This window comes from Epinephelus fuscoguttatus, linkage group LG6 (genome assembly GCF_011397635.1).
Source record: "Epinephelus fuscoguttatus linkage group LG6, E.fuscoguttatus.final_Chr_v1".
NCBI classification, from domain to species: domain Eukaryota; kingdom Metazoa; phylum Chordata; class Actinopteri; order Perciformes; family Serranidae; genus Epinephelus; species Epinephelus fuscoguttatus.
Genome location: NC_064757.1, coordinates 18,401,741 through 18,423,716, shown reverse-complemented (window position 1 = coordinate 18,423,716; position 21,976 = coordinate 18,401,741). Strand labels below are relative to the sequence as shown.

Below are 21,976 nucleotides of genomic sequence, written 5' to 3'. Positions count from 1 at the left end.
TTGCACTGACTGCATGTGTGTCGAGGCATCACGGCACTTTATAAAGAGGAGAGTTTCTGCGCGCCGGCAGAGGGCGCTGCCGGAGGGTGCTTTCATTGGGAAACGTGGGGCTTGGTTACATCGAGGGCCCCAGTAATAAATGTTACCCTATAGAAAAATGACCACGATGTTCCTGTAATCTTCCTGCAGGGAGCTGGGGGAACATGCACCTGTGGTACTCAGCAGTGAAATTATAGTGACCTCACTTGGCCTGTGTGGTGTTTCCTCGATCTCCTGGGGGTGTTGCCACAGGATTTTCTGTGAAAGCCTATACATTTTGGGAAACAATTTCAGTGATTCATGTATAATATCCTTCTTACACGATCACTATCTCTTTCATAGGGGAGTCTTTACAGTCTAGTAAAGAGAGATAAGGCCACAACTGCAACACATCAAGGAAGGAATTGGGAAGCAATAATAAGTGTGTTGGCTACTTGCACTCATAGCAAGAATATCCGGTCCACCAGCACACAGTGAATCTTTTATTACAGTATTTAGCGAGGTCACTAGGCCGATTCATTTCTGGCTGACATTAGATCTTTGTACCCACAACTCATAGAAATTCGAAAATGATTTTTAGGGACAGGGTTCAAGGGGTGGACTCAACAATGATGATGAAAATGTCATCATTCATTTCAGCAATACCCCAACACTTCTCATGACATCTGTGTTTCCTCTGATTGAAAGAAAGATTAAAAAACGGGCACAATGCCTCGTATTATATCCGTGCTCGGAGGAAATAAGCCCACAACCCGCAGAATCTGCCATTTTTCAAAGTGGCTTCGCATTAAACAAAATGACTTTGTTGTGCATCATCGCTTAAATAGTGCCTGGAATGTCATAAATCTTTACAAATCTTGAAAACAAAGTCTCTATTTAGAGGCACTGACAGTGACAAACTGCAAGGCCACTGGCTCATAATGATGTTTGACTGTCAGCCCAGGCTTCCATCCAAGAGGGAAAAGAGCTCGCCGCTATAATGGCAAAATCAGCCTCATTCTGCCTATATTGGCCCGGGCTTATTCGTGTCTCCCCCCAGAGTTTGAAGTCTCTGTCATTATGAGGACACTGAAAAGCGTCATCCTCCACCATGAATGTATCCTGCATCTGTCCTGCATTAGGGCTGCAGTGACTGATGTAGCCTGGTCTTCAATTCTTCTTAAGCAGAAATGCATATTTCAACACAGAATGCCAACCTTGTGCCTTTCAAGCAACTGTTTCCAAAGCCAGACCAATTTTCAGCAGATAGCAAAGAAGACATTTAGTTGTTTTTTTTTTCAAGTAATTTCTCACTGAAGAGTAGTTGCATAAACTGTATAAAGTTTACAGTTGCTTGAGCAGTAGGCTCAGGAGTAAGAAGACATTTCTTGTAACAGGAAAAGGCATGAAACCAAGAGAGAAACATTAGCTGCACACACAGTGAATAAAACAGCTACATTTACATTGTGAATTCTTATTCGGGCATCACATTATTTCCATCCATGATTGTGCAACATGGATAAATCCTCTCCTCGCATTTATTTTTTCTTGAGCCAGGCTGTCAGGTCCATGGTGGGACATTATTCTTGTCGTCACTGCACGATTTCCCCCTCTGTGGGTATTTAATTGCTCTATTCTGACTTCGTAAAGCATCTGCAGTTTATTTCACGTGTACAATTAGAGAGAGCCCACAGAGAAACACACACACAGATGCATGGCTCTGTACTGGTACTCCGCCATAAATAAGCACATGTGCGCATGCAGACACACACGCACGCAGATGCACATAATCTGTATGTCAGATAACAGTGCTTCCACATGATGGCTCAAGACCGTGAAGATAGGGAATGACAAATCTGGATACAGAAGACATTGTTCTCACTATTGAGGGAAATCAGGGCCTGCCTCTGAGAAGTGTGTCTAATATGGTGAATATAGATGATAGCATTATGAATTCATGGGATATGAAATAATGATACAGATAGCAGTCAAAGTTAAGACTCTGTGCAATAACTTGTGCTTACGGAGACAGTGTGGGGGGGGGGGGGGGGGGTGTGAGCTCATACATACTCTCAGGGGTCAAATAAGAGCTTAGACAGTCTGAAACTGTCACCTTGAAAGCAGGACGGACAAACTCGCATACAAATGTTGTGCATGCCAGTTTATTTGTGCTACAGCGCACATAGGTGCCTGCACATGCATTTTCAAAATGACTGTAGTTAGTGTGCTTGCCTGTCTTTCAAACTTGACCCAGGGGAACCAAATACATTCAGTCATCAAAGAGTTAAAGCTACAGTACAGGTAATTCTCTCAGCAAATATGACAACTGTCACATTATCCTGACAGCAATACATGGGGCAGATAATCTGTAAGAAAAAATAATCATGTCCCTCTACCTCCTCAAAGTGCTCCTACTGTGCTCCTACTGGCATTTGCAAGAATTATGAAAACAACCAATCACAGCCAGGGAGTCTCTAACACAGCTGTCAGTCATGACAATCACTGCTTGTGAACTGCAGTCAAACTGTCCACCTAGGCAGTGCTGATCAAACATGGGTCAAGATTATGTTACTGCATTGCCTCATATGTTTTCAGAAACATACTTAACTGTTTAGCTGTAAAATGAGCCAGGTCGCAAACTATGTCATTTTACAGCCAAACAGTACATTAAGGACACATTCACACCAGAATAGTCCCAGGGAATCGATTTGATTGGGCGGGGAATGCCAAAAATTTTCACACCTTCATTTGGTTCGGTTCACTTTCACACTGCACTTTTTCAAATGGACCAAACTGCCTGGATAACGTCACGCAGTTACAACAGCTGTTTGTCTGGGGGCAGTATTGCCCGAAACGACCACTGACCAGGAAGAAAAAAAGCATGAGGAAGAAGAAAACCCGGCTCAGCGATTGGCCAGGACCGAAAACGGAAATCCATTGTGGGTAGCCACAAGCAACTGTGATATATAGTCCTCTGACCATATATCAATAAGCGGCTGCACCTCCTTATGACTCCACATGTGCCCACGAGACATTTTCCAACTTTTTCTTTTTTTTACCTCTGCTTCTCCCGGTTCGTGCTGTTGGCATTGTTTTTTTTCTACCCAAAATGAATTGCGCTCTACGTCACTTCCTCTCTTTGGTTCGCTGAATAGTCCATTTGCATTTCCCACTGAACCACAGCAGGGTTCACTTGCAAGTGAACCAAGGCCCCCAGTTTTCAAGCTGACCAGGGTTCACTCATTTGGTCCACACCAGAGTTCGAATGAGCGCTCACACCACTCCAAATGAACCGAACTATCCATGGAAGTGGACCAGGGTTCATTTAAAGCGGACTAAATAGCGCCAGTGTGAATGCATCCTAAAATACGTTTCTGAAAACATTTGAGGCAATGCAGTAACAGAATCTTGATTCATGTTTGATTGGCACTACTTAGTTTGATAGTTCACAAGTAGTCATTGACAGCTGCTCTCTCTGAAAATGGCCCGTGATTGGCCAAAGCCCCCCATTACTTGTGTAGGTGCCAAGCAACAACCTCCAGGGCCTTAAAAATGAAGCCAACACAAAGTGCCTAAAACTGCAGTTCCTTAAATGCGCAATTGAGTTTGGTTTTAGAAGCCAGTCAATCTCCCACTGATCCCTATGTTAAAATGTCTAGCTTTATAGTAGAATTATGTTTACAGCCTGGTACAAACACAGTTTTGGTTTTTATAGCTAATTTCCCTGTTTATGACAACTCTACTGGGGGTAAATTTTTATATTACTCACGCGTTTACATTTTATTGAGGCTTTACATTATTTAAGGCCTTAAAAATTAAGGCTGGGCCACAGAGTGTCCTCAGCTACTCAGTCAGCTCAACCCCTCACTCAATCAAGATGGCCAAAATGCTAAACTCAAGGCTTTGAAATGGGAGTACAAACCGATAGGTGACATCAAGCTTGCTATGGCCGTTGCCCTTACTGTCTATGCAAGGTGCAGGAGTCTAGTATGTTTTTAGACCACTTGAATTACAAAATGCCCAGCATTTGGGATGTCTGCCCGTCTGACGTCAAAATTAAACTGTCGACAAAAGCTTTAACTATCTACAACAACACATTGAACGGACCATTGATCCCCATGCTTAATGTCTCACCCAATAATGCTTTAAATTAAAAGGGTGTTGGGCAGCATTGATAAGGTTTTGCTTCCTCTCGCAGATTTGCAAAAACAAAATTTAGATTGAGATTTATCTGAGGGCAAAGGTCGCTGTATCTCTCTTTCCTGGTCATGCTTATTGGAGAGAGTACTAATGAACCTGAGCATACAGTACACACACACACGCACACACACACACACAGCATGACTGATTAGATTAGGAATTATGGGTTAATTAATGTGTATCTAGGGAGACCTGTACAGCATGCTTATTAGGAGACAAAGCCCGAGTTGAGCGGGGAACATGACAAAAACATAAGTGTTTTAATTCACTGTATTAAATTAATTACAATAAATTGAATTACAAACAGCACACTACGGCTCTGTACCCTCCTGTTTAATTCAGCTGAGCATAATAAGAGAACCTACGGATGAAACTTCAGCCTGCGTGTACTGTACAGTCGTGAATTATTCACAGGTAGCTTGCAAAATATCTTTAAAACTTAAAACCCACTGTAACTCTTGACTGAAGGACTATTTTGAAATATTAAAAAAGGCAAGAAAAAAATATGGGTCATAATATATTTGAACCCTCTCAGCTTTCACAAACAGCCATTAGTGCATGTATCAGGTGCAGAGCCCGAAGTCAGTTCAAATCAATCTGTTCAAATCAATGTGAGAGGGAAAGCAGCCGATGAAATAAGCATCAGTAAAGTCAATTGTGGAGACGATGGAGTGACAAGTGCAGCTGTAGGCTACTTCACATTCAGGGTAGGCTCTGTGTGTTTTATTCTGTTGTGTTTCGGCCCACAGTTTAATACAATGAAAGAACAAGCAGCTCTAGTCGTACACAAGGTCCTACATGTCAGTGTTTGTGTGTGTGTCAACTTTGTTTTGGGTTGTTTTGAGCGTATAAACAGCACTACGTTTCTGATGTGACCTCTGCTAGACTCTCTGGAGGCTATCGACCAGTTATATCCATTTGTTTTCCAGCCATTTCAGACGTTGTCCATTTCTATCACATTACTTTGACAGAAATTGAATTTCCTCTGATGCATTTTTATGTATCCTAAGTGCTGCTCTGTTCTCACTGGGAGTATAGCGTTTCCAGTGGTGTGAGGATGCAAAAACACTTTGGGTTTAAACAGAAAAAAAAGGGGAAATGGATTTTTATTTCAATGTGTGTATTGACTTTCATATTTTGCTTTGTTTTTTTTAAAACGTTTTCCACGTAAAGTATTTCGAGAAAGCACCATCCGCATGGGACTCTGGCCATAGTCTAAAGGCTGCTTCAAAATCTTACATGAGCACATAAGAACACTTAGAGGACAAACTTTATCAGTGTACTGATGCCATGCTGGGCTTTCTGTCTTGTTAGTCTCCAAAAGATTGCCATCTTTCTGACTGTAATGGCAGCACACAGTGAGGACATGCACCTATTCCTATCAAAGAGGCACAAACAAATACCATGAGTCTGCAGTTTTCCCCCAAGCAGCTCTTATTTCTTTTATTCTTTCTTTTACAGTTCAGGAATTTTACAGGCAGAGACATCAACAGAGATATTCTGTTCTGTGGATAAAGTGGCTGGTTGCTGGTTCAATTTTAGCAATTTGCCACAGAGCTGCAAACAGTGGCACATCTAGCCCATCTCATTAAACACGCCGTGGGTCCCGTATGGGATATTGACAGGGACCTCTGCTCTTCCAAGCTCAGTGAAGGTCTTGGCATCCAGAACGAGCAGGAAAGTACTTTTCTCCTGGAAACGGAAGACGTTAAAAACAGAAGGTCACATATTTCTCACAGTACAGTGTCAAAGTATGCTGTTACAATCTGATGTCGATATAAGTCAAAGTAATGTTGTCACCACTCATGTTAACAATGTCTGCCACTGCTCTAGATTTTTTTTGTTGTTGTCGTCTTTTTGTATTACTGGTTAACTTACTTTTCTGGGTGTGATGATGACTGACAAGACCACTCCATCATCTTCCTCAGTTGCTGTCGGCGACGCAACAAAGACAGGCTCAGACGGGTACAAGCCGGGATAACGCCACACCTAGACAGGGAAGATTACATAAACATCCCTTTCACTGGGAGCCGTTTCATGTTATAAAACCAACTCCCAACCTCCTGCCCTCAGTGATAGAGAGGCGGCAGTGGAAATAACTTTGATGTGAACAGTTAACAATGAGGTCTCCCTAAGTAGTCTTTGATTGATAGAGACCTTAAGCTCCTTGGTGTGGACGTCCATTTTGAGCAGGGAGTCACTGAAGACGTGTCCAAAGCCACAGGAGTAGAAGTAGCGGTAAGGTCTGCCATTGCACTGGTCATAGTTGATTTGAGGGAACTCGAGGCCACCGTACTGCAGCAGTTCATCGTCGTGAAGTTCCTCGTGGGTCATGTAAACCTGGAGGGTCACAGGGGAAAGTGAGGATTTTACTTTCAGTGCAACTTCTACATTTTAGCCCCAAAAAAGTGCCCAGTTAATGCACACCAACAGAGCTGATTTACTGTACACTGTTGAGGGCTGGAATCAATACTGCATTATTCCCTAAAAACACGTAAATGGATATGTGCACAAGATCCCAGGCATTCATTTCTAACTTGAGTTAAGAATGAATCAATTTCTTTTAATTTTTACTTTGAAATATATGTGCCATCAATTGCAATTACGAACCCATATTTTTTTTTGTTTGTCCTCAGTGACCGTGGTAGCCGGCAGCACTTTCACAGCTGTTTTTCAGCTGTTACATGAACATAGCACCACTCTGTCTGAGAACTGAGGACTGTGTCACTTAGGTAGTCATGACAACTGAAACATCACATTTTCTTTCAATGTTTCAGCTTTATTCTGCCATAAGAAAATGTTGGATAGTGTAAGTGTGTGTGTGTGTGGTAGCCGGGGGTGGGGGTTGCACAAGCTGTTAAATGGCAATTGTTCAGCCACATTGTGGACTCTCATTTTGACATCATTTTATCTGCCGTAAGTCATGAAATTACAATCTTGCAGAAAGCACCTTCAGTGTTTCATCATGCTGGATAATTGCATAGAGTGTGTGGGAGTGAATCGGCTGTATTCATCATGATTATAGGCCTAAATTTTTCCTTGATTCTAGGAAAACCAGGTCGATGTACAGTTAAACATATTACTTTGTCTACAGACTGACCGCTTGGCACTCCGTGTTTAAAACCTACCTCATTTGGGTTTGTCCTCTTTGCCGTGGCTTTATAGTTATGCAGAGTGACAAGGTTTTGGTCCAAAGGAGTTTGTTCGTCCACAGTCAGGGGTAGGACATATCTCCTTGGGAGGTTTCTGCACAACGAGTTGTAAAACTGCCAAACAAAATCAGGCAGACATGAAGAGCTGTGAGTGGGGCTGCTTTGACTGAAAGGTGCAATTCAACCTCAGGGACAATCAGACCCAAGCAGACACAAAATACTGACACAAAATCATGTTGGCAGTAATATTGTTTGGAGGAATTTTTATATTATTTTTAGGTGAGTGTGTTTTGATTAAAGTAACACACTTCACCACATTTGGAAATTGCGGAGATTTCAAAAGCTTATTGCATCAGAAACTCTAATTTATGAGAGAGCAGAGGAAGTAAAAGGAAAAATAAGAGCACCTCAGATACAATTGAACTATAATGTAAACAAGAGCGAGACAGAGACAGATGGGTCTTACCTCTAAATCCTTGCTTATTCATGTTTTATATTTAATGTTTATGTTAAATTTATAATTTTATTATATTTTTGTTTTGTAGACATTGATTAAGGTAAATAAAAACTTGATGGATGAATTGATGTCAGTATTAAGAATGCAAACCAATACAGTGGCTTAGAAATGGTGAAAACAGAAAATCACTTTAGCTGAGATCATTTAGTACCCGAGTCTTCAAAAGGGGGTTTGCGGCCCCTAAGTGGCCCTCAGAGTTATTGTAGACGGGCCGCCAAGTTATTGCTTCATAATTTAAGTTTGAATTTAAGGTTTTTTTGTTTTGTTTTTTTTCCCAAAAATTAAAATTTGTCTAAAAATGCACATTAATATGAATCCAGCATACTATTAGCAAAAATAAATCTATTGATTAAAAAAACAAACATAAAATTTACAGTACACAGCACTGATGATTTAACATGAAATCCTGTAACAGTTATTATTATGTTAATAACTTAGTATGTATGCACCATAAAAGGGCATGTTTATACATGGCACTATACACTGCCCTATATGTTAATGAAGGCCCAGTTCAATAGCTCAGTAAGTCAGTAGTAGGGGGTCCCTGCTCTGTCCGTCTTTCAGCTAAGGGATCCTTGAAGACCCCAAAACTCCAATCTGAGATCCTCACTGATGACATTCTAATAAAGCACTGGTATGTCAGGCTTTGTGTGTGTGTGTGTGTGTGTGTGTGTGTGTGTGTGTGTGTGTGTGTGTGTGTGTGTGTGTGTGTGTGTGTTTGCATGATTCAGAGTCAAACTGTATGCATTTACCTTGTCCATATCCTCTCCTGAGCCACTGCGGAGGTTCTCCAGTGTGAAGTCTCCAATGACCGCACCGTCGTCCCCACAGCACATGTCCATAACCAGGAACCCATTGTCTTCAAATGCATTGATTTGATGCAGTGTGAACATGGGTGCTGCACTGTACTTCACTTCACTCTCCTGTTGGACAGATCACAGCAAGCAATCAGGAAAATGTTAACAAAATAATAGTAGATTATAAAGATTTGAACTAAACAAGAAAGAGCTTCTGTGTTGGTTTTAACATTTGAGGACAAGCGTCCTCCCTGGAACTGCTGTTATTGTGTTGTACCTTCACATTATGAAAGTTGGATATTGTATGCTTAATGGGTATGCTGTGTAATGAGATGAGAAAATTGAGAGTAACAATGTATGAGAAAATGCTACACCATCAGAGTGTGACTTCATCAAAATAAATAAGGAAAAAGCTCCGCCATGCGTGAAGAGATTAGCTTGCAGCTTTCCTTTTTTGTCCTGACTATTCAGCAGATGGGTGTGTGTTTCCTACCTCGCACTTTTTTTTTTTTTGTATGAGCTAAGTCTGCTGCTGTGCAGTAAACTAACCCACCTTGCCAGTGTGCCTGTCGACCAAGTGGAAAATGGTGTCATACTGAGGCTCCCAGGACATGACTTTATGAAAGCTCCTTCCCATGATTCTATACAGCATGAACTTCATCAGGTCCAGCTTGATTGGCTGCTCAATGAACACAATGTAGTTCTCTGACATGACTGGAGAGAGAGGGCACACACAAACACACCACTGACACATCTTATTCAGCATATTTTCATCATTTATATCTTAAATCACATTTTAATCTTGTATGGAAAAGACCTGCTGCAACAAAGGGGGGTGGTACATTTAAATTTGCTACAGACAGATGAGCATTTTCCTGTTGCTTCATTGAAATACCTGATAACTTTTGTCATAAACACACACAAAATGGGTCAGAGCTCATTAGTGCAAGGTCTTGTGACCTGCCAACATGATTCAGTGTTCACCAAATTTGTTTAAAAAATGGTAGGGCATTTATGTTATGTATGTAACTGAAAATTAACTCCCAAGTGGCCCCATGTTGTTTTAATTGGACCAGGAGTGGAGGGTTTGTACATAGGAGGCAATGGTACTCTTTTTCTGAATCTGTCTTATCCACTGCTACTCTGCTTTTGGCCCGTCAGTTTGCAAAGTAAATTGCCTTAGCACCAACCTCTGAGACAAAAATGTTGTGCTAGCAGATAAACACATGGAACGGGGGCTATACATAAATCCCCATCTACTGTAACTCTACTGACAGAAGTAATTACGTGGTGCCTTGTACAACCGTACAATGTTCCATCACTTGTGAGATTCCTTGGTGCCAGACAGTCTGGCAAAGCAAGGGTGGTCTGCCGGAAATATAGACAGAGATATAATCAGGAAACTAGTGCAGTACAACAACCAAAGAGAGCTACATTGTGTTAGATTGGGCAGAGCAACAAAGTCTTTCTGGCATTAGCTGATTGTCATCAGCTTAATGCTTCACTATCAGTGGTTTCTCCATCAACTGCTTGGCTATCCACTGACTAGTAATATCCAATCATACTTATACACATGTACTATGTGATCAATGTAATCTCACTCCTCTCTTTACTCCCCCTGAATCAACAACTAGTCAATAAATAATAAGTCCTCCCAGCAGAATCCTTGCTACTTCTGGGATTCTTTAAGACCTCCCTTAAAGGGACAGTTCACCCAAAAATCAAAAGAGTATATATTTTTCCTCTTACCTGCAGAGTTATTTATCAATCATTTTCTTTCTCCTGAACTAAAATTGTCCAACATATCACTGTGCAGAAGGAAGCGTGCATCTACTCATGGACAAGAGGCATGTGTGACAGCATGAGATGTAAACATTAATGGCAACATCCTATGCAGAGCTGTAACTCTAGCTAGCTCAATGGTGCTACAGTAGGACAGCTAGATGTACACTTTCTTCGGTTGGAGGGGGGTAGTTTGTCAGAAACAAATAGTTCCTACATAGAACTGGTCACAACAAGGTCTGTGGATTAACTTGAGTAACCAGGTCATGGTCTCTGGGAAGAGACATTGCTGCTGAGATTTTCAACAGCAGGCGTTTTGGGCACCACAAGCCGAGTGCCATCTAATTCCATTATATTGGAGAGAAGGCTGACATCTTCATGACCGATATCTCCAATACTAGGCAACTCACACCAAAACAATCTAGACTGATAAATAGCATTACATGTAAGAGAAAAAAAAATTGATTTGGGGGTGCTCTGTCCCTTTAAACAGCAAACGCTATTCCATGCAACCATTTGCTATAAGTTCCTATAGTGAGTGTCCCTGACTGAAATATAGCAGCACGTATAACAGTAAAACTGATTTACATACAACAAAGCATCAAACTCTGTTACACAGACTGTGTGTATGTTGGTAACAGTGCTCTTGGAGTGAAACCATGGAAGAAACTAGCAGTAAAAAGTTGATCGTGTGTCTTTATAACACATTTAACATTTTTACGAAAGACACCGAGTGCAAGAGAAAGTGTGTACTTTTGTGTGTGAGTCAAAGGCAGACTTATAGACAGAGAGAGATAGTGAAGGCTGAACAGAAAGACAAAGGAGCCCTGATTGTCAAAAAGAAGCAGGGCGAGACTGGAATTCAAATTAGTAATTAATAAGAGCACGGAAGAACTGTGATGCTCTCTTTCACTGAAGAAGACTCACCCTGTCAGTGCGGGCGAAAAACAAAATCTCTCATAGAACTCATTAATTCCACCTCAGTATACATCCAGCATGCAGACAACTTAAAGAAGGTGTTTGTTATACTGTAGTTGCGTCTCACCAAAGCTGTGATAATAGGAAGGTTTCCTGGGTTCACTTGCAGGGATGGAGCAGATCACTTTGGCTCCATTTAGGTTTGCAGAGTCCTCTGTTGCTGCTTTCTCCTCAGGAGGAGGCACACGAATGATGTTGTAAAAGAAACCTGAGGAGGCCCCAAAACAAACATGTACAGTATGTATTAATAAGGATAACATAAGGATATTTGCATAAATACAGACATACGGTGGGAAGCAAGGAGTGAAGGAAGATTACCGCCTCTTCCGTAGGAGTTTCCCATGTTGTATGTAGCTCCATCACGGTCATAGTGTGGGTGAGCTGTAGCTGAGTTTACAGCAACGTATTGAGTCCAGTCCACCTTAAATAGACGGCATCATTATCTTTGTTGTCCTCATCATCATTATCAATGGTCGCCCATCTTCCTCGTCTTTACCCTCTGACTGTTTGTCAGCATCAGCATTCAAAAGGGACTTTTATATTCATTGCACTGACTCACCTTCTCCTTTGTCTCCAGGCTCTGTGGATCGACTCGTCTCATGTAGTTGGTTTCTGTGCTGACATAATAGTCCCCCTTGTACTTGACAAAGTTCACGCTGGCATTATCTGTGGTCTCTGTTCACACATGCAGGTGTCAGGAACATATTAAAAATATGACACTTCAGCAAAAGTCATCGTTCTGGCAGATAACACTGGAAAGTACTTTGACCATCTATTCCTTCCTGCTTAGTTTTTCAGAAGCTTTTCGTCTCACACACACACACACACACACACACACACACACACACACACACACACACACATTGACTTGTGTTCACTTTATCTCAATAAAAAGACAATATAATGTTACACTAGCTTTCATCAGGCTGAGAAGTCAATAAACAACACAACACATACAGTCAAGGCTGAGCACTAAAGAAAAAAGTAAAGAATAACAATATATTTTTCTCTGACTATTTCTTTGACTTCTCAGTTGCCTGTAGTAATCTGGCACAGCTGCCTTGTTACCTTCATGCAAAAATGAATGGAATAATTTAATAATGCATTTGGCACTGCTGGTGCTACATTACGCCGCGCTCAAGTGGATTACTCACGGGAATATGCAATATGTAAAGAAGGCACACATACTGGGAATCTGAAAGCGTGAAAAGAAGCGTGCAAAGAAGTTCTTGCAGGGATCAGGCATGGCTAACGTCCCGAACTCTGACACCACGATGCGGTTCTTCTCCGAGTTGCTGACGTAGGAGTCACTGCGCAGGAATCGGCTACTGTAGGTGACATCACCCTGAGAGATGTGGAACCGGTGCATCATGGCCATGCCATCAAACCAGTGGGTGTAACTGAGAGAGAAAAAGACAAGTAATTTGTCAGCAGGGTAATTGTGTAAGACAATTTTACAGAGACACGAGGACAAAAAAATTGAGAATTTGTCATGGGTAAAAGAAAAATAACCCTGAGTGTTGCTCAGTATGTGACAGCTGAAACTACACGGTTTAAATACCACTGATGGCTTTTACAGATAAATCACTGAATATCTCCAAACTGCATATCAAAAGCAATCCTGTTAGAAATTCACAGATACAAGCCATTGAAAAGCTATTGTATACATGACTCGTATTGCTTCCTGTATTGCTCCACTGTTCCCAGTTGTGTTAATGTTTGTCACTACATGTAACTGCTATTATTGTTTTCATTCAAAAGACCAAGCTGTTGTGTTTGAAAGTATAGATTTGTACCATATGTGTTGTTGTGCCAAAACCTGTTAGTCAATGTGGGGGTGGTTTCAGGTTTCAATCCTGTTCTTGGAGCAGTATAAATTACTGTTATGTCTAGGGTGTATTTCCTTTTAGTCAAGCTAATAAAGCTCTATAATTTGTTCTCTTTGAATTTAAATTGTTCCTTTTTCATAGTATTTCTCAAAGACCTGTCGTTTCCAAATTCAAACTTCCCAGGACCATTCCTCAGGAAGCTCCCGTTGATCCAGGTTGGGATGGTTCCCGTGATGGTGGTGGGAATGGGATCAGGGGTTTCCTCCACAGAACGCACCAGGGCAGCTATGCACTCCAGCCCCTTGGCCTGCGGACATCGCTGCCTGCTGGATACTATGGAGGAGAGGAGAGGAGAGGAGAGGAGAGGAGAGGAGAGGAGAGGAAATTGTATTGTATTTAGATACAATCACGATAGCACGCAGTACTTGAGCAGCAGCTGAACTCTTTGCCCCACAACACTGCACCTTCTCCACCTTGCTCTTTTGCTTTGTCTCCCTCTGTCTGTCTGTCTGTCTGTCACACACAAACACTCACACACAGGTCATATATCACTTGCATACATACACACTAGGCGTGGTGCTGTGAACCACTGGACTTTGAACGAGTGTTAAGAGGGAAATGGTGTACGTATGTACTGCATGTATCCCACAGGAAAACATTTGTTATTCACCCTTGCAGGACGGCACTGTCAGTGTGGCCTATTAACTAATGTCAACACTATCTTTAGAATCAAGCTGAATATAGTCTAATTTTGAGATTTCGTAAACAGTGTGTTGTCACACCTCTGTGGCTGTATTTTAAGCCATTACCTCTCAAATCAAATAATCAAACAAGTGATTAGAGAATGTTTAGTGAGATAGTTAACTCGATCATGAGAACCACATTATCCTTTCTGTGATAGAAGACATTACGTGCTGTAGCAGCTCCCGCTTGAATGTTCTCTCTTGGGTCATGCACTGTGAATGACACCTGCACTATCTACTGTCTTATCTGTTATCCAATAACCAATTCCTGTTCATTACCCCATATCTCCGCACATAATGGAGACTGTAAAATATATATGAGAGTAACGTGATTAAAAAAGCAAATCATTGTGGTTCAGTATGGAGCCCCATGCTGAGCTCAGGTTACAATATCAGACTTTGGGTTTTCTTTCTGACGATGTGAATTGTTATTGCGACCAATCAGCAGAACCAGAATTTTGTTCATTCCCATGACACTACTACAGCAGACAATAAAAATGAGAATGTGCAATAGAGAGATAACCGCTGTAGGCTTTCACAATCTCCCACAATGTAGACTTTGTGAGTTTTGATTGTGATTACTGCAGCATTGCAAATGATGCCTGAATGTGTGCTGTCATTTTTGTAGGGCGGTATTTCATGTACTTTCTCATTGCTGCATTGAAAACAAAACAAAACAGCGACACTGACGAGCCCAGAACTGTTGTGGATAATAGATTCAGGTATTGCCTTTTTTTTGTTTCTATCTCCCATTTTTGAACCATCACAATTGCAACTGTAGTTTATTTGTAACAGCTATTACTCTAACGAATTGTTTTCCTCACGGCACCAACAGTATGTCAGTGTACAAATAAATGACCTTGTTGGGATTAGCTGTCATAATCATACGTCTTTCTTTCTTTCTGTTCTTTTCATTTTTGCCGTGCAGAGACCTGTCAGCCAGTTTTCCTCTTATAGCTAACAGCTGAGAGTGACTAAAAGCTTTTAATTAGACATTGTGCATATTCTTTCACCAGCTCTGATTCAACAGGAGACCTTGGAGCAGGAACAATAGAAAATGCCAACATGTCATATTGTAATGGCAGCTTGGATCTTGAAATGCAAGAAAATACCAGAATGACTAAACCACAGTTTTCACTTCTTTGTGTGTATGTGTTTCTGTTTGTAATTCTATAGGAGGGATTTTACATTACTATGCTGTGAATGTCTACACACTGATTTTTTGGGGTTAAAGTGAAAAGTTGATTTAGTTAGCCCTGCCCTTTCCCCAAAATCAATGATAAGAAGTTGTTCAGCTCTTGTAGAGAGTGATCTGATTTGGTATTTATGTAGAAACAAGACTAGTGTGACTTCAGCCATACTTAAATATTAAATGGAATTATGTATTGTTATTAATATGTTATGTAACAGCATAACAAGTAAAACGTTCACGTCTTTTAAAAATCATGACCTGAACTATTCCTGGTGTCACTGGCAATTCATGTGTCCCAAATACAACAAACCAAACATCTTTACTTTTGCTTCACGTTCATATTCTTAAATGAATTATGAATGAAATCAATCTGCCAGAATCTGGCTACACATCTGAAAGTGGTGTGTACTCACTGCTGTGTGTCTGGGTCTCTGTTGTCTCGGACATGGCTGGTCGTTCTGCAGATTTGATCGGAGCAGCGCAGAGGCTTTATACAAGCCCTGAGGAAAACCTTTGGACCTTTGGTTCCTTGCCAAGTTAAGGAATTGATCTCAGGCATGAAACAGAAGTATGGCGCAGTGTTGACTGTGTCATTAAAAACCAGTAATAAAAGTGACAAGAGAGGTACTGTTTGCTGCTTCATGAGCAGGCCACTGTTTACATAAGGTGACATAATACATAATGTATCATGTCAAGCTGTGCAATCAATAACCTGAATCATGAAGCAGCAGGCACTGAGGATTACACATTAGGGCAGATTTCTTAAGGATTGCAAAGAAATAACTACAATTGGTATATTTTCCCAATCTATTATGGAAGAATTAGTTATTTGATTGAATCATTATGCCATACACAAAGGCCTATTATTGTTGCAGATTATTATATCTAATATTATTATTATTATTATTATCAAGAGTTTATTGCTGTTATTATCTACTGTAAACAAAGCTGTCTGATATTTAATTGTATATAGCAGTTAGTCCACATAGTCTGTGCACGTTAGCTGCTTCCATCTAATCTCACTATACACTGTCTACCTTCATGCAACCATTTAAGGCTGGTGTGTCTCACAGCTTTCTGGATTCCCCCACATTTTTGTCTCATTTTTACTTAAAATCCCCAATTTACTGCAAATATTACAACATGTAGCAGCAGGATCTCTATGCCAAACTGCTGCAAAGCTGTTAAGCCAGATCCAGCAGCATACTTTTAGGTTGAGTGATCAAAGAAAACACAACAAAATGCTTCTAAAAAACACTGTTAAAATGAGCATATAAGTAAAGGTAATGAGGATATTCCTCAAAGACCACTAATTGGCCATGTTAATTGGCCATACAGTCCAATTCTGATTCAGCACTGTTTTCAAGTTTTGTGACCACGCATACTTCCTCACACACCAAGCAACCCTGCAGGCAGGTGTGTCAGATGTGAAACAGTTTTGGTGGTCCCAAAACCAAATTACTATGGATAGCTCTTCATATGTGTGTATGTGTGTGTGTAAGCGTAGGACATATTAACGCAGAAGAACAACACTCATAGGGAAACACCGTCACTTTTTGTATACAAAAAGTAAAATATCAACTGCATAAGATATAAGATAAGATAAAGATATAGGTCTCTATTATCTATCAGGTGTTTAATAATATGCCGAATCTGGTGGAGGGAATTACAATTAAGACAAAGGTAGTAATACATAGAATTAAGGATAAAAATATAAGAGAGTGAATGGAAAATTAAGGTAACTAACACAGTGCCTGTTCAGACATATGCCTGGTCAGAACAGACTGAGTGCTTGGCCTGTGGTGTGCAGCTTTTGAGAACCACTAATAGAAACAACTTCACTGTGCTTCCTTGACTCCTGAGCAATACACCTGATTTATTATGATATTTAGAAAAATATTGAATCATGTTTCTATTCTAAGTCCTTGTACCCCAGATGATGTACAAGAAGTTCCCAAAGTACTCGACGCAAATGGTATACTACTGAATTAGCACTTCTACTTCAGAGGTAAACATTTTACATTGACCTTGCGGAGACATGTTGCTGGTGACGTTGCAGGTTTGCCTTTCCACGGTGGCCGAGACGGTCAAAACGCTTTGCAAATCCTTCTTCTTCTTCTTCTTCTTCTTCTTCTTCTTCTTCTTCTTATCGATTTCTTATCGAGTTTTGACGCTACTTGGCATATAAACTTTTGCAAATTCGAAAACACAAGCTCATTAATAGAGAACAGAAATGCAAAAGCTACAACGTGTGAACACACGCACAGACAGCTGTTTATGTCAGATAAATATACGGCTGTACATGTGTTTTTAACTTTTTTAACCATATCTGCCTGTGAGCGGCAGATTCCCCACGCTTTCTACAGTGGGTTGGGAAATAAAATCAATGACTCAATAAACGTAAACACTGTTGATTTTTTTCCCCCCATGGAGCTGACATGAAAAATAATTTGGTTCAGTAAATATCTGCTGTCAGTCAGCCTGGTTAAAGGCAGTTTGCCTGGCCAGACGGCTGCTTCTGTGGACAGAGATGCTGAATGCAGGTAGGAGTCACTGTGGATTGAAAACCAGACTGCTATCTCCAGATGATGTTAGTAACACTACCCACTCACCTAACATCTGAAATATGAAAATGTATGGTTTCAATTCTGTCTAATATCAGACAAGAAAAAATAAAGACAATGAACCATATTGCTAATTTGTGACTATACATAGCAATAGGTATCATATTTAGCTAACCTTTAAGATCCACCTTTTTTTTCTTTTTATCTTCTTTTGTCATCCTGTCTTAGTAATTTTTTCCTATTTGGCACACCCAACTGGAAAAGCTCATGACAAAAGAGCTGTAAGGCCAAATTGCATGTAAGAGGCTTCATCTGAAAGGTCAGTTCAAACATGGCTCAAAGAGACTTTTTCCTTTGTTCCTCCTCTATTATAAATCATACTCTAGTAACAATAAGTGGGACATGCTTTATGCCAGACAATACAAACCCCCTCCTCTACCTTCGACATTTTGTCAACCACAACTGTTTAAAATTTTAGGCCTCTAGGTCTATGGGAGCTGTGGGGGTTTCAGTTTGTAGTGACACAGGTTTCCCTGAACCTCTCTTTTACTCACCTCTGTGACACTGAAAACATGCTGAAAAACATACTGAGGGCTTTTGATAACCATAAGTCCCTCATACAAACAGGTAACAGGCAAAACCATTTGAAAGCGACGTGTTGAATTACCAATAAGAACTCATTCTACCATGGTCAAAACACATGACAGAGCCACGGGGATGGAGCCAAACAGCCTCCCAAAGCCGGAGCTCAATTATCCCTAGATAAACAAACAAACCTGGTGACTTAGACCAGTAAAAGCACTGAATAAAGCAGTTTCATGTCACAAATCTGTGTTTCTCAGATGCTGTTTGGCTTGTTGGAAAGGGGCCAGTACACCCGCACCTTCTAATGTGTGCTCACCTTTTTTTCTCTGATAACTTGGGATGTACACATTGAAAGGTTTTTTACCCGGGGCTATTATCTGCAGAAGTCTCCTCCTCTCCAAAACAAACATACGCAATATTTTAAACTGGTAATAACACTGAATGAAGCAGTTCTCTTTCTAGAGTCAGTAGCCTTTTTTAAATAGGAATTGTGCAAATTTGCAGGAAAGCCCAATCAGTCTTCATTCAGCATTGGCAGTATAAAAACAAAATCAGGGAATGCGGCAAAATGCCGCCTACCTACTTTTGTTTATACAGAATGTGCCTTTTTCAGGGCAATGGGGGGCCTGAGCAAGTAACAAAACGTTTAGCTCAGCGTGTGATGTAAACAGTGATGTGGGAAGGAAGCTGCGGCTGGTCAGTCCTTCAGCGATTCTCTCATAATTTGGCCCGTCCTTCACCGTTCCCGTCATTTGACGGTTAATGGCCTCTACGTTTGCGAGGACAAGGAGGGCGCGCAATTCCTTGTCTCCCCAGTTGCTCATCTTTACAGTGTCTGTCAGGTTTGCGTTTCCCTCTTGCTACTAGCTGCCCATTCCTGCTATCAGCTGTTTCCTGTTAGTCCACCGCCAGTGGGTCGCAGGTGCGGCGTCATCAACAGCTCCTCCCACAAGTCATCAACAGCCCCTCCTGCTGCGGAAGGCCGCCTCGTTCTTTCTAAACCAAAAAGGTTCCGCCAATATGTCTACCCTATACGAGGCGGAAAATTGGGCACCTCGGATCAACTCGCCAATCCGGCTCCGTGTGTCTAAACGCTGGCAGCTTGCCGGCAAAATGGCCCAACAATCGCCGAAAAAATCTGTCAGTGTAAAAGGGGCTAGTGTTTGGTTTGTCTGTTCTAGGCTAGTGTAGAAACATGGCAGTGCAACATGGCGGATGAAGAACTGCTCCCTGTGTAGATATAGACAGGCTCATTCTAAGGTAACAAAAACACAACAATTCTTGTTTTCAGGTGATTATACACAAAAGAAAACACACTTATTATGTTACATTCTATTTCTGCCAATACATCTCCCTAAATCCTACACACTGGACCTTTAAGTGAATATTTAACACAGGAAAAAGAAAAGAGTACTTCCACCACTGCCTTTACCAACATTTCCAATTAGAGAAAGAATCAAAAAAATAAAGAAACACAGTGTCAACCAGGGGCCCCGAAATCATTTAATCTGGCCCTGAAAAACACCCTAGTTGCATCTCGCAGTCAGAAACACCAGTGAAATACACTTAGTGGATCTATTCATTTCCAAACAGGCATACTAGTTTCTTGCTTCACCATAAACACCTCAGTTATAGTGTAGGATTTAGTTAGAGGAGGTATTTTGCCGGTGGTAACATTATTAGCGTTATAAGTTAGTATGGCAAAGGAAAATATACCCAACATCGCTGCTTCTCATGGTCAGAATCACCGATGAGACACACTTAACTGGACATGCTCAACTCTCTGCAGACCCTTGAAGTCCCACCATTGTTGCACAAAGCACTGTTCACATATTTATTCAAGTTTATTAACACTGAACTTGTGTGTCCAAATTTCACACTGCACGTCCTTGGGTCCCCATCAATTCACCTGCCGAGTCTGAAGTGGATCAGATAAATGGTTTTCGAGATATGTGAAGGACACACATACAGACAGACAGCGATGCCTTGCTTTATAGTTAGATTGATAGTTTATTTATTTGTCACAGAAAAAGGCACAAAGAACATTATCCAGTGAAAATAGAAACATGAAGTGACTGTAAACATGAGCATAAGAGGCATAAATGCCAAATCAAATAAATAATACATTCAAGCAGTAAGCAGTTCTTAACACACGATAGCACTGTTTGTTGTGAGAGAGGCTGCACCCAGCCCCACTACTCCCCTGCTACTCTCTCCCACTCAGCATGAAAGAAATGGAAACCTGGCAAGTATGTACAAGACCTGTAGGAAGACCAGTTGGGTCATGACATGCTTATGGGATTTAATTAAATCAGCACTTCCCAACATGGGAGTTTCTCCAGGATGATAAGCCAAAAAATGTTGGGAAGCGGTGAATTAAAACCACAGTAAACAAAGACATCAAAATGAAATAAACATATGCGCCAACAATCGAAGAGCGAAGGCAGGGAAGGCCGTCTGTTAACATCAGTGGGAAGGATAATGATAAAAGCAAATCAGCAGCAGACAGCCGATGTTTGGATTTACTTCAGCCCTGCGGCTCAAAACACACTGCCTGTGGCAAATAAGGCAGCCACTGGAAAATACAGCTGTATGTTTTTAAAGGCAAAAAGCTTAACAATATGGATGTTAGTGGGCTCGGGATGGGCTCAGTATTAGACTTCTGCCACAAACTAAAAGATCCAGCACACTGTGCACAGGCATACTGTGCATACCAGTGGTGGTATTGTTGGATAGAAAGAGACGTGCAAGGAAAATTAGTTAAAAACCACACAGCTGACTGAAACCAGCAGCAGCAGCAGCGACCTGCCACAATAATATTTATACATTATTGGAAAATCTTTCTCCTTTGCTCCATGTGGGGAAATGGCAATAGCCAAGTACAATGTTTACTGCCCCAAAGTGATATAAAGCAACCATAAACCTTACAGGTGTCATTCAGAGTTCAGCTGCTGTTCTGATAGGGAAAACAGCCTGAAATGTACCTGTTACAAACCCCCGGGGGGCTTTCGGTTGATGAGGTGTTCTGCTTTGCTCAGCCATGAAACTAGTAAGCCTCATCTCACAACATGACAGACTGCCTCTGACTGCACATAAACATATTTCAGTGGTAAAGAGCAGATTTAGGAGATCAGAGGTTTTGAACTTGATGTGAAGGGTCGGTGAGATTTCAGGTCAGGCTGATAGGCTTTGCTGCAAAAACAGCATTAACTGAGATCATTTACCTATTTTCGATTTAATTCTTTTTCTTTTTTTTTTTTTTTACCTTAATGTAGTTCTATCAAAACAGCACCTCAGTTCATTATCTTGTGTCATCTGGTCACTATCAAATTAATGAATACAAGAAGTTTAATCAGAAAATGGGAGAGGGAGGCATCTATTTTGGACACTGGCCTGTAATACGTTCAACAATGTTTTACAGATTTGAAGAGGAATTTTAATTAGCTTTCAATTAATTGCATATCGCAGCCGTAGAGGCGCTCACACTCACACCACAGGGATGCTTTCAAACACACACAACTACATTTAGACACACAAACAAGTCGAGTGCGTCTAAGCTTGTTTTGTTGCTGTTGTTGCCTTTCAAGTGTTTTTTTTTCAGCCCATCAAGTATTTTCCC

At 41.0% G+C, this 21,976-nt stretch overlaps 1 protein-coding gene across 1 annotated transcript; it reads right to left on the bottom strand.

Annotated features, from left to right (window-relative positions):
* Window positions 1–5,636: 5,636 nt before the first annotated feature.
* On the bottom strand, window positions 5,637–15,718 carry bco2l (beta-carotene 15, 15-dioxygenase 2, like). The gene is made up of 12 exons (XM_049578699.1): window positions 15,622–15,718; window positions 13,429–13,606; window positions 12,633–12,844; window positions 12,004–12,119; window positions 11,763–11,865; window positions 11,512–11,652; window positions 9,238–9,398; window positions 8,640–8,810; window positions 7,347–7,484; window positions 6,376–6,558; window positions 6,097–6,207; window positions 5,637–5,910 (listed from the first exon to the last, which is right to left on the bottom strand). Exons 1-12 carry the CDS (start codon window positions 15,653–15,655, stop codon window positions 5,794–5,796), a joined length of 1,665 nt encoding a protein of 554 aa, XP_049434656.1. The 5' UTR covers window positions 15,656–15,718; the 3' UTR covers window positions 5,637–5,793.
* Window positions 15,719–21,976: the final 6,258 nt, after the last annotated feature.

Coding starts and splice junctions, on each gene's coding strand:
- bco2l (XM_049578699.1), bottom strand. CDS start 15,655: ATGTCCGAGACAACAGAGACCCAGACACACAGCA. Junction 6,559..7,346: donor AGAGGACAAACCCAAATGAG/GTAGGTTTTAAA, acceptor GTGACCCTCCAG/GTTTACATGACCCACGAGGA. Junction 6,208..6,375: donor TCCACACCAAGGAGCTTAAG/GTCTCTATCAAT, acceptor TTCCCTGTCTAG/GTGTGGCGTTATCCCGGCTT.